The sequence below is a fragment of the Nothoprocta perdicaria genome, unplaced genomic scaffold (assembly GCF_003342845.1).
Source record: "Nothoprocta perdicaria isolate Ctin4 unplaced genomic scaffold, notPer1 scaffold_65, whole genome shotgun sequence".
Classification (NCBI taxonomy): Eukaryota; Metazoa; Chordata; class Aves; order Tinamiformes; family Tinamidae; genus Nothoprocta; species Nothoprocta perdicaria.
In genome coordinates, this window is record NW_020455921.1 from 1912609 (window position 1) to 1928792 (window position 16184).

The 16184-nt window shown below is 46.0% G+C and overlaps 1 protein-coding gene across 1 annotated transcript in view; it reads left to right on the forward strand.

The window, feature by feature from the left end:
* Positions 1 to 727: 727 nt before the first annotated feature.
* Positions 728 to 16184, forward strand: part of LOC112956574 (40S ribosomal protein S20) — an 18012-nt gene continuing 2555 nt past the window's right edge. The window contains exons 1-2 of the mRNA XM_026050081.1: positions 728 to 1678; positions 7799 to 7801. Of these exons, the coding sequence (XP_025905866.1) occupies positions 761 to 1678; positions 7799 to 7801 (921 nt within the window). The 5' untranslated portion in view covers positions 728 to 760. The remainder of the gene's footprint in view (positions 1679 to 7798; positions 7802 to 16184) is intronic.

Consider the following 16184-nt stretch of genomic DNA (forward strand, 5'->3'; position numbering starts at 1 on the left):
GAGTCCAGCTCAAGGCAGAAGAGGCCTTTGGGGCATTAGGTTTTCCAGTTTGAACAGCTGAACCCTTACCATGGAAGAGAACTCCCCAACTCTGCTTGTTCACGTTCTGAGCACCTCACAGCGTCCACGTTGTTCCTGCTCACCCAGGGAAGGACAAGACAAACAGGAGATGACAGAATATTTCAGGGACCCTCTGCAGAACAAGTGTGCCCAAAGGTAAATGCTGCAGGAGTGGGCACCACCGGCTTGTGAACTCCCGTGAAAGATCCATGTCAGATGGATCTTTCCAAAGTTGATGCCACGTGAAGGTTGCAAGGGGTGAGGAGGTGGGAGGTAGGTCAGTTCTTCAGAGATATTTAGTTGTCTGGTACAGAAGAATAATTCCTGAAGCGTTCCAACCATTTTGCTGCCTGAGCCCCCAAGGAGTGCTCCAGTGCATGGGCAAGTACAGCAGGTACCTGCCACAGGCACTGAGCGCAAGCGGTGCGAGTATGTGAAAACGAGAGGAAAAGCTCATGAGTTAATATATGTCACTTTGGAAACCACTTGCCTCAACGCTTTAGAGATTTAGTGAAGGCTTGAAGAAGAATGTTTTCAGCTGAAACTAATTGGGGTTAAACTAGTTGTGACAGATGCAATTCATCTGGGAGATGCCAAGAGAGGATAAAACAGCCTTGGAAGGGCCTRGAGGCTTCTTTCTGTCAGGGGGGCTGCCTAGTCTTTTGTCTTAGTGACTGCCTATTCTTGTCTACGTTTTGTTATGCCATCACCTATCCCTCTCAGTCGCTTTCTTCCTGTGGAGTTTTCCCCATCCGTGGATTTACGGCCCTGCAGCAGCCCCTTAGTGATCCCTGGTAAAGATGGAAAAAGCTTCTTGGGGGGAACCCCTTTGCTCAGGACTCGCCGCCTACCCCCGCGCCTGGCCTGGTGCTCCATAGACTGGGACCAGCTCTGCCTCCTGCAGCCCCTTGGCTCTGGCGGCTTCGGCTCTGTCTACAAAGCCACGTACCACGGTGCGACTGTGGCTGTGAAGCAGGTGAAGAAGAGCAGCAAGAACAGGCTGGCATCGCGGCAGAGCTTCTGGGCYGAGCTGAACGTAGCCCGCCTGCAGCACGCGAACGTGGTGCGCGTGGTGGCCGCCAGCACCTGCGCGCCCGCCAGCCAGAACAGCCTGGGCACCATCATCATGGAGTACGTGGGCAACATCACCCTGCACCATGTAATCTATGGCACTAGTGACACGTGGAGGCAGGCGGAGGACGATGAAGGAGCATGTGGAAAAAAGGCCCTGAGCATGGAGGAGACTGTGTGTTATTCTTGTGACATTTTGACTGGCTTAGCTTTTCTTCACTCGCAGGGCATTGTGCACTTGGACCTCAAGCCTGCCAACATCTTCATCACTGAACAGGGAGCGTGCAAGATTGGAGACTTTGGGTGCTCCCAGCGACTGGAGGACGGCCTGTCGCCGAGCGCGCAGGTTTGCCAGCAAGGGGGCACATACACCCACCGCGCGCCCGAGCTCCTCAAGGGGGAGCGGGTCACCGCCAAGGCCGACATCTTCTCCTTCGGCATCACCCTGTGGCAGCTGGTGACGCGGGAGCAGCCCTACGTGGGCGAGCGGCAGCACGTGCTCTACGCCGTGGTGGCCTACGGCCTGCGGCCGCCCCTCGACGCCGCCGCCTTCCGCGCGTCCCCCGCGCGCCGCAGCCTCGGCGCCATTGTGGGCCGCTGCTGGAGGGCCAAGGCCGAGGAGCGCCTGAGCGCGGCCCAGCTGCTGCCCAGCCTGCGCGCCCTCCGCGGCGGCCTCTAGGGAGAACCCGCCCCTCTTCATATCCTGCCCTCGCCGCTCGTTTGTCGGGGATTTGTGGTTTTCTGATCCCCTTGACCTACCTGAACATATCATGTTCTGTGTGATCTGAAGGCTTTGCTGCACCCCCTGCTTTTTTATATAAAGGAAAAAAAATGCTTTGTTATGAGAAGATTATAAATAAAGAGATCTAATAAAAGTATTTTGTTATTGTGGGAGGGGATAGAAGCAAGGACGAAGGTGTTGGCGAATACGGCTTTTTTCTTTTTATTTTTTTCTGGTGGTTGTGTGGTCTGTTGTTGTACCCAGGAAAAAAATGGGGAAGGTGACATACAGAAAATAGCTGTTTTCAAGTAAGTAGTGAAGTAGGAAAAAAAAAAAAAAAAAGGCTGCTTCTGAAGGGTTTTTGGTACAGAAAAACTTTACTATTTTTACTATTCTCAAAACATGAGGCATAAGCAGTGCTTTAGACTTGCTGCACTTGAGCCTTTCCTCTTTGTTTTCCAGGAAAGTGTGCATCACAGAGCAGTGGATGCACCAAGACAAACAAAGGCAGTCAGTGTTTCTCTCCCGGTTTTAGATGTACTTAATTTCAGTAAGCATGTTGCTTCTGAAACAGAAAATGTAAAACTCCGTGATCTCCCTTTTGAAATAAGGAACCTTTTCAGCTGAGGCTGTTAAAGGTAAGAAGTTGGATGAATGTTGAACATCTTGTGCTTATACTGAATTTCTGTGCTGTCAGGTGTCTGTCACAACTTGCTAGTTGGTCTGCTAGATACTGTTGTAAACTGGAATAGCCTCTGAAGTATCATAGGAGTATCTCGTTTGAGTAAGCCCTAGGTTTTGGAGAAAGAGGTGTTTTTAAGGAAAAAAAAAATGTAAAACTCTTGAAGTGAGACATGTAAATACAGACCCCTCAGCTCTTAGGGCTTGGGGAGGGGGAAGAGGTTACTTGTCCTTCTGAATCCAAGGTCACTACTATGTAAGATATTCCAGGTAGTCAAAAGGAGGATCGATTAAAGTACTAATAATTGTATTTTGCCAGTGCTTAAAACATGCACTAATGAGCTATCCCCTGCTCATGTCATTGCAACTATTAATGTTTCATCTACTCCCTCTCTTCTCATCTGGTTGTAAAGTGTTTGAGACAGTGAATGCTCTAGGCAAGGGTGAAGAAAAAGAGCTCTGATCCTTGATCTGTCAGAAGTGATAATTACAGATTTGTCTAGATCCCAACCCTTATCCAGACTACAAAGATCTGGCTGCTGTAATTCATAGTATCCTTCCTCTCAGGCTCTCCTCCCTTTTAAGATGGGAGGAAGACTGATGTTTCAGTTAAGTTATTTTTCATCTTCATTCCCCACCTGATACACTCCTGCTGGGTGGGGAGAGGGAATCCCCAAAGAACTGAGCCAGTTTCTTGAGTTCGGGCGAGCATCTGTTCTAGTCCCGTGAAATCCTGGAAATGAGCGACCGAATTTGAGATGATTCTGTAGGTTTTATAGTATTTGGGTTGGTCAAAGTTAATGCTTTATAAAGCTTAACTATTTCTTGCCTGTTGAAATAAGAGAGAAATGTTGGAATAGATGTGTGCCCCCTCCTTTAAAATAATTATGCTTAGAGAACAAGAATTTTTTTAACATTGCATAAATTCTTTCAATAAATCAGGACTATCTTATAATGTTATCATAATAAGTCAGGTGCCTCTAAAATGATTAAGCAAAGGGCATTTAAGAAAATGTCAGGTGAAGTCTTGCCTTAAACCCTTTAACGGCAAGTATTTTTTTAAGTTGTATTTTGTCATTCTAGCCAAATGATTGCTTAAACTGCTAAAACTTGGTATTTGGGGGGCTTATCTGGGCATGTTTCTAAGTGAATATTCTATCATGACCCATCAAAATGGGTTCCATGTATCCTATGAAGGTATGTGGGAGACATGTTTATACCCATAGCCTCATAAATTTGCGTTGCCTGATTATTAGGTAAAAGAGTAACAAGGTCTTTCCTCCGGAAATTCTTTTCTATTACGGTATTGTCTATCCATTCAACGGACAGAAAATATCTGGAATAGCAATGAGAAACCTTTTCCCAATCTTTTCCTGTGTCTCCCTACTTCTCATAGCATAACTGCAATTCAGTGTACTAGACTTGGCTTTGAAATATGTGGCCAGTCAAATATTTAACCCTGAAAACTCAAATTTCTAACATTATCATAAATTTATCAGATAAATTGCATACTCTTTTTCCCCTTGTAATTTGTAACAAATACATTATGGACAGGTTAAACTGAAGGCTGGTGTAGAGCTGGATTAACTGCTGCTTGCACAATAGGCTCGGGATGCAGTTGCCTAATGAAGCCAACCAAGCTGATACTTACTGTGCTACCGAGGCAGAGACTGACACAAGTTCTTCCTGAGCAATACGACACTCTTAATACGAAGCAGTAAAATGTGTGAATAGTAGAGTCAGGCAGAGGGCTATGGGAGATCAGGTCTGTGGAGAAAATAAGATCCAAACGGAGAGGATATGGGCACCTCTGTCTCTTTGCCCAAACCAGAGAGGAAAACAGTCRCATCGAAATCTCATGCAGCTCCACATTTCTCTCAGCCGTGGCTCTCTGTTCGGTTGTGAGCTGAAGCTTGCTCCCCATGCCAGCTAACTTTGAGAAGCTCTTGCAGTTATTCCCAAAACATCACTTCAGAATGAGGTGTTACCCTTTTCATTGCAGCTAATTGAGATTAGGAAGCCTGGGTGACTTTAATAACTATCTATCTCAGATATGACCGTGTATAGCACAGCTGTTCAACTTGAATATTCAGGGAATGCTTCAGCATCAATAAGTACTACTTGAGTCTCTGAAAAATCAAATTTCTTTAAAATTTTGCTAACACTTGATCAGAAGAGTATTGGGTGGCCAAGAAGCACCAGTCTTGCTGTGTACTTAGCTCTGCAGAGTCTCTGCCTATTCTGCTGGATGCTCTTCTGAGAGTTCTGCCAARTGGAATTGAAATATAGGCACATCATAACCTACTGTCACTACCGTGGTCTTATTTTCTAAAACAGCTTCATTAATTTCTAGTGTTTGATCTTTTTTGACTGCACCCGATCAATGGTTTCATACTAATAAGCAAAGATCTTGGGCCTGATGGGTCAGAACCTGTTGTTTAATATGCAGAAAGGACCGTTCTGCCTGCTCCGTCACTTAATATCAGTCTGCCTTGGATTTCATTCTGCCTGTTTGTACTTGGGCCTTGCCCTTACTGTCCTGAATAAACTCATCAGCAAACTTCTTAGAGCTCCCTCTCCTCGTTTAGCAATGTGTTGAACAGCACAGAACCTGTGAAACTCCAGCAGTGGATTTTGTCTATGTGAAAGAACAGCTATTTTATTTTTATCCTGTCTTCCTACCTGCTAGGTCATCCTGTCCATTTTTTTTCCTCTTATGTATGTCTGTTCAGTTCTTTTAAATGCTCTCAGTGAAATTTTTTTCAAAAGCCTTTTAAGCTTCAAGGGGAACATACCAACCAGCTCCTTATCCACACATTGTTGGTGCTGTCTCCTCCAGTACAATTCGACCCAAGTGTGAAGCACAACTCCTTTCAACTAAAGCAATGCTGATGGCTCCTAAGCAGGTCATGTCTCTGTATGTGACAATTCTTTTAATATAGTTTCTACTAATGTGCCTGGTACAGGCATCAATTTAACGAGTTGATAGTTTTTGGTTCTCTCTAGGATTTAATAAATGAGTATTCAAAAATCTCATATTTGCTCAGTCCTTTGGTAAAAAAGAAATTTTAAGTGAGGTTTCATTATAGCATTACTAAGACAACCTCTATTTTACTTTTAATAAAAACCAGGTAGATACTGCCAGGTGCTGGCACTATGGTACTCGTCCCTTTTTTTTTCTAGTCAAGTGGAAGAAGTCTCACGTTTCTAGGTCTTATTCCTAATGGTCTCACCTCGAAAACTACTGGGACACAGCAGGGCACAAGCAGTTCAGACGGTTTCTGGAATATGAGAACTTGCTGACACAAGTGACTGCGAAGGGGAGATGTTCTGCTGAACCCCATACTTAGGAGCATGGAGGAACTGGTTGGAATGTGAAGGTCAGGAGCAGCCTTGGCTGCAGTGACAATGGGATTGTGGTAGCCAGGCTCCCAAGAGAAGGGAACAAGGCAAATAGCAGAACTGCATCCCTGTGTTTCAGGAGAGCAGCCTGTTCCAGGGACGTAATTCAAAGATTCCCATGGGGGAGAGTCTTKGAGAGAAGAGGGGTCTAGGAGAGTTGGTTGGTTTTCAAGCTAAGCAATGACCCAACCTAAGGAGCAGGAGGTCAAGGAAAGGCAGGGGGAAGCTTGTGTGGATGGACAGAGAGATCCTCGTTAAACTCAAGAATTAAAAGAAGAGCACATGTAAAAGGTGAAACTAAAGTCAGGTTACCCAGGAGGAACATAGAGACATTGTCTGGGTGCGCAGGGATGGCACTGGGAAAGTCAAAGCCCCTCTCAAATCAAATCTGACCACGGATGTTAAAGACAGCAGGAGGGCCTTCCACAGCTGTAGCAGCAGCGAAGAGGAAGATGAGGAAAAAATGCAGCCCCACTGCATTGGGTCAGGGAGAGGAAATGGAAGAAGATGAGGAACTTGATGCCACCTTCGCCTCAGTCTTTACTGGTCAGAGTGGTGTTCAGGAATCCCCTGAGACCAGTGGGAAAATTTGGAACAAGCAAGATACCTCCTTGACAGAGGAGGGTGAAGTACGGGAACATTTAGGCAGACTGGACATATATGAGTCAGTCTATGGGAGCTGATGCACTCATATAAGCAGTGAGATTCCATTATCTTTGCAACAAGGAAGACCGGACAAAGGCAAATGTCACCCTTGGAGAAGGGCAAGGAAAAGTATCCAGGAAACTACAGGCTTATCAGTCTTGAGCCCTGAGACGGTGATGGAGCCAATAACCCAGGAGCTGTTCCCAAATTTATTAAGAAGGTTATTGGGAGTAGTCAGTGTGGAACTATGAAGGGRAAGTCAGGCTTGAGCAACCTGAGAGCTTTCCACAATGAGATGTCTGGCTTTTGGGCTTAGGGAAGAGCGGTGGTTGCTCCGTTGGCCTCAGTAAGGCTTTCAATGCTGTCTCCCACACCATGCTCACAGACGAMGTGATGAAGTACCAGCTAGATGAATGGACAGTGGAAATTGGCTGATTTGTTGGTTAAAAGGGCTGGACACAAAGCCCAGCTCAAGGGCAGTCACTRCAGGTCTAGGGGTTGCTACTTGAGCCAAAACTGTTTGAGATTTTCATGAAGGGCCTTGCTGATGCAACTGAATGCACTYTAATCAATTGTTTAGGTGATACAAAATTGGGAGAAGCCATCATTACACCAGATGTTTGTCCAGAGGGGATTTGACAGGCTGAAGAAGTCAACTGACTGGAATACCCAGAAGTTCAGCAAGGAGATATGGAGGAATAACCCTGGGCACTGGGCCAGCAGCAGTATAGCTTTGCAGGAAAGGGTCTGGGGGTTGCGGTGAGCGCAAAGTTAAATGTGACCCAGCCACGTGGCCTTGCAGCACAGAAGGCCAGCAGCCTCCTGGGCGGCATTAGGAAGCACTGCCAGAAGTCATTACCCCTTGACTCAGTGCTGGTGAGAGGACATCTGGAGTGTTGTGGTCAGTTTGGGGCTCTGCTGGAGCAAGCAACACGTGGACACGCTGGGACACGTGCAGCAAATAGCCAGGGAGATGCTCAAGGGCCTGGCACTTCTCTCCTATGAGGAGAGGTTCAGGATGATTCAGCCTTGAAAGAGCTTGGCGGGTGAGTGGGTCTTGCTAATATGTATAAATCGGTATTAACGGAAATGAGAGGAGGTAAAAAAGACAAAGTCAGACTCTTTTCAGCAATTTTCAGTGAACAGAGCCAGTAACCACAAGTGACCACACAGGAAATTTTATTTAAAAATAATTAAAAAAATAAAAAGCATTGTGAGATGGTTGTGCGCTGGAACAAATGGCCCAGAAAGACTGGGAAATGTTTGCTCCTGCAGATATTCAGAACCTGCTTGGACTTGATATTGAGGAACCCACTCTAGCTGCTTTGACAAGGGGCATTGGACTCGATTCTGTGATTCTAAAGTAAAATCAAAACTTTTGCATTTTAGACAATTGCTCCTACAAAAATGTTTGTAGCTTGAGACTATTCTCTGGGAATGGTACAAATGCAAGGAGCACACTTGGAATCTTTGCACTGACTTTGTGGTCTGGGGAAAGGGGAAGCAGGCTCCAGTTCAGAACTCTGCGTCCATCAGATTTTTCCTGAAGTCTGCCTAGAAGCTACATTTTGTTCATTATCTCTTCTTCCCACTGTGTATTTAACACAGTTCCAGATGGTTACTAAGACAAGGTCTTAAGCCAGGAAAAAGTTTAAGGGTTACACATGCCTAATTTATCCATTTCTGGATTGATCACCTGCCTAGGGGAGCAGCCTAAGCAGAGGAACTACTGAAGACCTGGAGTCGTGGGGCAACCAGGTATTTTATCAGCATCTCCTAGCGCTTCTGGAGCCCGAAGCCTTTGCGAAGCCAGCACTGCCCCATCCAGCCAGCCACTCGGAGGTTGAACGATGTTGGAAAAGCTCCATACAGGGTTTGGCTGGACCAGCGCTCTCGTCCCCATCAGTTCTGTGGGGTCTAGCAAATCCTCAAGCAGGGGACCCGGCCTTGCATGGATTCGGGGGAGGCAGTTACTGTAAATCCAGCTGGTGGCATTTTAACATGCCTGTAAGCATGGTGCCCTCTAGCCCTGCCGGGCGCCCGCACCGCGCCCGCCTGCGGGTCCCCCCRTGTTGAGGCTCTTCCCTGGTCGGTACCGGAGGACGCGCGCGCAGGCGGGACTTGCTCTCAGGGAGGAACAGGGGCTCATTCATCTTGGCTGGTAAATGTCAAATCCGCTCATGTCTAGCAAATCAACCTGCTTCTGTAACCACCTCAGCGCGCCCGTGTGTCAGAGCCGCCACCACGTGTCCCCGTCTTCCCCTCAGAGGGTGTGTGGGAAACTCCACAGGATGTTGCTGAGAAGGAGAATTTACCTAACACGGAAAGAACCGACAGACCAACTAAGAGCCCTTCTAGTTGGTGCTGAAATGCTTTTATATGAAAACTAAATCACTTCTCTTTCTAACAAACAATTTCCACGTGCACTCCAGCGTTCCGGAAAGTTGTGGAATTTCACAATGACCTTAGCAGGCAAGTGGTTAGGAGGAGGTAAGAAAAGACAGCCCCAAGCATGGAAACTGTATTACTGTAGTAGCAAAAATATGTTTCTAGAATGACCAAGAAAGAAGGAAAAGAAAAGGCAACGGTTTGAAAGTGCAATTTTATCACTCTGTATTCCTTTTGATTTACTGACCTATAGCTATTACTGAAGGTTCAGTGTCTTTGGTTGCCTAAAACAAGTGTCAGTGGATTGAGAAATGAAAACGGAACATTCCCTTCCCAATAATACTAATAAATGGTTAAAAAAAAAAAAAAAAAAAAAAAAAAAAAAAAAAAAAAAAAAAAAAAAAAAGGAGGAAGAAACTGCTCAGTCCTGGTTAATCAAAATGGCAAACTGGCAAATGTTACCCACTCTGTAAACAATTATTATCAACACACAAGGTATCCGCAAGGTTTCCTCTTTCTTTCCTGGCTGGCTGCGCTGGGTGTCTGTTGGGATCAGGTGTTTGTGCGCAGCTCTCGATGGCGACGCCTGACGGAGGCGGCACAGGGGGGGACTGAACCGTGTGTGCTCCTGCACACGGACTGCTGCGTCTGTCACTGAAACTCCAAATTTCTGTTATCTATGGGGAAGATTCGGCATGTTTGGTGCTCATTTCCCCCTTGCGCAGCTGCAGCCCAGCAGCCCGACACGGCCGTGCCCGCTGCTCTCCCTGCCGGCGGCCACGCTCTTTCGGTGCATTTTGCTGTACAAGTGTTTTGCACACAAAAATCTGAGCTCATAATGATGAAAACACACTTCATTTTGTTTGTTTGTTTTCACAAGGCCTGGCTACTGTGCTCARACCCACCTCCTATGCATACCGCAAGAATGAGTTTTGTTCACCTAAAATATGGAATATTTTACCACAATCTTCCTAACTCCTGGCACAACCTTTTCCTCTAGACAAAATCTAGATGTGTGCAGGGAAAACTCYTCTAGATCTGTGCAGGGAACACTTGTTGCTAGCATTTTTTCTGGGTGTTTTCATGTAGGGGTGTTTGCAAAGGCAGAACAATGCTGTGCGCCTCAGTGTCGTTGTCCACACCACYGTCTAGGCGCTTGTTGCATGGGGAAAGATTTCTTTATATTAATATAAAGTACATTTGCTGGGAGTCCTATTCTCACCCCTCATAATAACTGATAATTTGCAGACTGCTGTGAATTGTGAGTGAAATAGGAAATCCTGCTGTGTATTTAGGCCACAGTTTAGGGGACTCGCTCTCATCTCCCGTGAGCTCTTCTCTTGGGCAGAGCTGCCGAGYCTGCTGTGAAACCACAGCACAAACGCGGCAGTTGCTGTTCCTGCCACTCAACCACAACCTCTTCATTTCTAAGTAGCGGCTGCAGCTGCTGCTTTTGCCACATTAATGTTTTAGAGAAGTTAGYGAGCCCTTTGAAATCCAAACTTCTTCATGTTCATTGCCTCTTGGATCGCTTTCCTGTTGCACTCTGCTTCTGAGCAGCTGTTCCGAAAAATCACAGCCTAATGATTTCTTCAGCAGCTCTTAATTCCCGCTTCTAACGCACATCTTTATGCCAAAGCATCTCCTTTAGCTCCAGGTCCTACGTTTTACGTTGTTATTCCCATCTCCGTCAGCTTTTGAGTTATTTAGCTTCTCCAGCTCACCAGGATCAGGTCACATCAGGAGAAGCACCTGACCTGGCACCAGGCTTTACTGGAGGACACGTCTCCTGACCCGCACAATTCAGCTGAGACCTACATGAGACCTAAAGAAACCCATGSGATGCAGCCACTATCCTGCTCCAACGGTGCCTTGCCACCACGATGGTGATAAGGTCTTCTATGAACCTTCCTCTTGCCGTCTGCAGAAGCACCTGCCAGCTGGCTCCAATATTTGCAATTATTCATCACCGAAACAGCAGCTGGTTCAAGCCCATCATGAGGAGGGGACTAATCTTGCTGRGATCCATAAAGACTTGAAAGAAAGAAAATACCTGATGTGGTGACAGACTCTGTGTGGAGAGGATGGGCGTTTGGCCATAAGCCAGTTTATAGGTCAGAATCATTCCTTGAACTATCCCCAGTCTGTGAGGGAAGCAGTGCAAGCACCATGAAGCACTTTGCTCCTTCCCACAAAGGAATTAGATTAGACTGAAATGGTCTTTGAAAGAAAAGATTGTGATCAGCAACTTCCTAACAAGGCTTTAAAATGGCAGACAAAGGGTCATGGGCAAAAATGGATGTGGGCCACATATATCGACACCCATAAATGACTGTAAACTCTCTGGTATGTACTATAAACTACCTTTCCTTCTTCAAGGACGGACCTATAAAGCAAGCAAACACCCTGCTGTTAGTAGCCTTCCACAAAGGCTTTACAGGACAACTCCTGCAGCTTTTACTAGCACGTAAGGTACTGCAGGGCTCGGTGCTCTGTTATACACTGCGGGTTTCCAGCGCACCACATCCGAAGGGGCTGTAGGGAAGCCAGTGAGGTCTGTGCGACGCTGCAGCAAAGCGGCCAGAGCCAGGAGGCGGCTTCAATCCACCTGTTAAAACCATTCAGCAAATTCAAATAGTGAAGTGAATTCTAGCTGGACAGATGCAGCTTTACAACATGCTTCAAACGGTCACAGAATCTCCTTGAACTGTTTTTYCCCAACGAAACACGCAGTGCTACGTGGTGCTGCCTGAAGGGGCAAGCCTGGATTAGAGAAATCTATGTAGTTTGGAAAGTCTTTTTCTATGGTTGATCTTGCTATGAAGGAAATCTTCCCCAGTGCCTTCCAAAATGAAAGCTGGGTGCCCTGATACCACCTTCGCTTGAGCATCCACCTTTGCTGCTCTTCTGYGACTGATGCGAGCGATTTCTTTGTACAGGAGTCGTGGAGCCCCTCTAGATAACGTGGCCTGGATAACAACAAGATGATAGGGTAGGAATGTGAGTGCAAATAGTGTGTGTGAACAGGATACCCTCAGCTGGCCGATCTGGGGGGATGTTTGCCGAAAGTGCTAAGAAGAAATTAACAACAACAAAGTTTGTTTAAAACAAGGATCAGCAGATTAAACAGTACCCAGGGGGTTACCAAGAGCCTTTGGAGCAAAGGGGCTCGCTCGAAGAGGAGTGCAGAGGTAAGGCAGAATTTGTGAGGACTCGTGACTGCGAGGAGAGGGGTGGGAGAGCAGCACCAGGAGGGAGGCCAAAGCAGGCAGCGCCCCTTGCAGCGGGCTCTGGGWGCTCAGAGCAGCGCGGCCGGGGCACTGCTGCTTCCAAGGGGGCAGGCAGGGCGGCGGGAAGGGCTGCAGCCCCCCAGCTCCCGCGGGCAGCGCTCTGCACTGACCCCTCTGCAGGGCACGGCCTGTGCAGAGCCGCGCGGCAGGCACAGCGCCTACGGAGTGGTTGTAGAAAGCGGTTTAGGACCTTCCTGTAACATTTCTTCAGTTTCTAGTGTTGTATTTTATCTGCTGATACTGATCTGCGATATGCAGTTCCCTGATCGCTGACAAATTGCGTATTGCTGATCAATAAATCACTTAGATCCTTTGATTTAAATCATGCGAGTTGGGCAAGTTTTCTCCTGGGGGAAAAAAACAGCCTTTAAAAAGGGCTATTTTCAGTTCAGCTGCGAGCTCTGGGAGAGTTCCCACAGCTGAGGCAGCCGTGGCCAYGGGCGCAGATCCCCCAGATGTGGGAGGCACAAAGGGACATCAGCAGGTACTGCCCTCCCTGAGCCACGGGGCCGCGGAAGCGCCTCAAGCTGACACAGGAGGATGTGCAAGTAGCCAGGCTAGGGCTAAGTGCATCCCGCAGCCCAACAGCCTCCGAGAGAACTCCCAGGCGATGCATTTCCATCATTGGGCATTTCTGGGCAGCCTGCTCACTGGTTTAGGTTCCGCAGCACCTGCCGATGATTGCGTGGGCCTGCTTGATGTGCAGAGGCTGTGCAATATGCCCGTGGTTAACGCTACCCAGAGGGGCGGTGAATTCAGCATTTGCAAGAAAATAACAACTAAAAATCATAGAATCATAGAATGGTTAAGGTTGGAAGGGACCTCCAGAGGTCATCTAGTCCAACCCTCCTGCACATGCAGGGTCACCTAGAACATGTGGCTGCATCCAAGCGGGTTTTAAAGATCTCCAGAGAAGGAGACTCCAGAACCTCTGGGCAGCCTGTGCCAGGGCTCTGTCACCCTCACTGTCAAGAAATTTTTCCTTAAGTTCCTGTGGAACTTTTGGTGCCTCGGCTTGTGGCTGTTTCCTCTAGTCCTGTCGCTGGCCACCACTGAAAAGGGGCCGGCCCCTCCTCCTCACTGCCTCCCTTGAGGTAGTTATAGACAGTGCTCAGACGCCCCCTCAGCCTTCTCTTCTCCACACTGAACATGCTGAAAAATGCCACAGTGCAGGGGAAATCCACACAAGCAGCCACTCCCAGAAGAGTTAAGGCAGAATTTTAGCAAGTGCTGAGAGACAAGTAGCACATTCCCACTCAGCCAGCTCCACAGGTGGGCTCATACCTGGATCTTTCATGAACTATGACTCTAGCACTACGAAACCTCTGCAAGATCTCCTCAAAGACCCTTAATAACACCAGCAAAAGACAACAAAAGCTAATTAATGACTAGGCTAAATGGATTTTGGTTTGTGGAATACTGGACCATCTTTATGGAGGTATAATTTGCTTCAGTCACAGGAGAAAGGAAAAAAAAAATCTTCCAAAGGAAAAATAACAAGATCAAATAAAACGGCATTCAATACCTAAACAACCAGACAACTACTCCTCTGGCACAAAATAAGGATGTTCAGGCTAAAACTAGGCAAAGGAAAAATAATAAAAATAAAAATAAAAATAAAAATAAAAATAAAAATAAAAATAAAAATAAAAATAAAAATAAAAATAAAAATAAAAATAAAAACTGTCAATACATGTTTTTGATTTGGAAGAATAAATTCAGTTTAATTGACTTTACTATAACCTAGTGGAAAATACGTGAATTACAAGTATCATTAATACTTACAGATTATTTCTGAAGGACCAGGCCCAACTGGTCAAAGGAAGACAGAAAATAGTAGGAATATTTTAAAAGCAAAGTAGAAAAGAAGTCAGAAATGGTCATGAACACCCAAGGGTCAATGGTCTGTGTTAGAAATCATTAACTTAAATATTAAGTAGTTTCTGCTACAGACAACTAGAACATATTAGAAACAGGATGCCCTGTTTCTTAATCCCCATGTGATATGACGRAAAAAAATTCCAGGAGGCTTCATCTAGAAAGCAAATGCCAGGAGTGCATTCCATGTCACAATCTCAAAACAGAAGCAACACTAACTGGGAAGAAAAGCCTACCCTGGAAACAATGAGTAACCAAAGGAAAACAGGTAGAGCACAAAACATGACGGAGAGGCTCAGAGCTGCAGAAAATTCACAGGGAAACCAAAGAAGCTCTACTGGCCACAGCTCTTTACCTGCGTGAGGAAAAGGGAGGAGTCGCCTTGTATGTATGTCACAGAAAGTATAAAGTCTAGATAAATACTCCTGTTCTAGGAGAAATACAGTCATACTAGAAAACTCTAACAATAACAATGTAAACAGTGTAGTTGCTTCCAAAACTTTAAGATCTGACAAAAAAAAAAAAAAAAAAAAAAAAAAAAGACTTCTGTACTGTTAATGTGGATTTTCCGTTAAGTTTTGTGAAATCAGGAGAAGCTCAGGGGAAAAAAAAAAGAGTTTCAAAGAAAGCCAAAGCGGTGTCAGTATTCTTGGAAAATATATATAAAAAATAAAATAAAAGGCAAGAATTTGGGGAACTCMCTGCCAACCCTGTAGTAATCCCAGGAAAACGTGTGACTGATGCCTTGATTCATGACCAGAAGTAWGTGAAGCAACTAAAAAAGAAAGACCATTTCTCAAGCAATTAGAGCACAAGTTTGGAAGACCACATGAACCATGCTGATGTAGCCAACATTTTGTGAGCTGCCTTGTTCTGTATGGAACTGCACACAATTCTGCATCGTGGTGCACGCTGTTCATATTAAAGGAGTTAAAGTGACAGATCTGTAACATCAGTAATAAATCATATATATTTCTAACTGAATCCTTCTGAGATCAGTTCTCAGCAAAATATTCAATACTTTATCGGGAAGTAAGGTTTMCTGAAAGTGTTCATAAAAGCTCTAAGTAAAAATAACAGAGGTAGAGTGCCACTTCAGAACCACRCAGATCACAGGAAAAATAAGCACTTCCCTGTGATCACATCACAGATCTAAGAGCGATGAACATAAAACACTTAWAGGATGGAAAACTTCCTCAGGAAGTAGTTGAAATAGCTGATAACGGAGTAAACGTTGGCTCCTAATTGAGTTCAAATCGGTTAATGTAGTTGTTAATCAGCTCAGGAAATAAATAACCAGAAACAAATGCTGGTTTCAGTGTAGAAAGGGGCCAGGGAAATAGGACAATCACCAAAACAGCTTCTTCAGCCCATGCTCCACTGGTAGAAGCCACTGCATGAATTATAAGATCTCACTAATACTTAAAGATTATGTAAGTATTAATGAAGAAGCTGCCGCAACTTCCAGCCATAACAGTGGGATGACTGCTTCTGAATTCTTGATTATTGTGGCTACTTTATCACAGTAAAGCATCTCACAAAAAAAAAATCACTATTAGGTATGTCAAAGCGCAGCTACAAATGCTGTTTAACACTGAGAGCTGCAATATAACCCTTAGCACGTCAAAAAATTATCTCAGTGGCATGAAGGGTAGAGATCATATAAAGTATTATGYAAGGCATTTGGTGATGGAAACAGAAATTTATGTGCAGGCACAGGCTTAAAAGTCTCACATTGTTACAGTTGAATTACCGTTTTTCAGAAACTGCAGCAATCACTAAGCTTCCCAAGTGGCTGCAGTTCTGCTATTACTGGGTATGTCTGTGGCTACAGAACTGCCCAAACTCCCGTTTTCTGTGGGCACAGTTTGATGCCTCCTTCTTCCCCAGGGAGCCCAGGGCAGGACGTTCCCCGTGCTGAAACGCACAACAGCAGAGAGACCCCGGTCCGACCGGCCGCCAACGGCCGCCAACGGCCGCCAACGGCCGCCAACGGCCGCCAACGGCCGCCAACGGCCGCCAACGGCCGCCAACGGCCGCCAACGGCC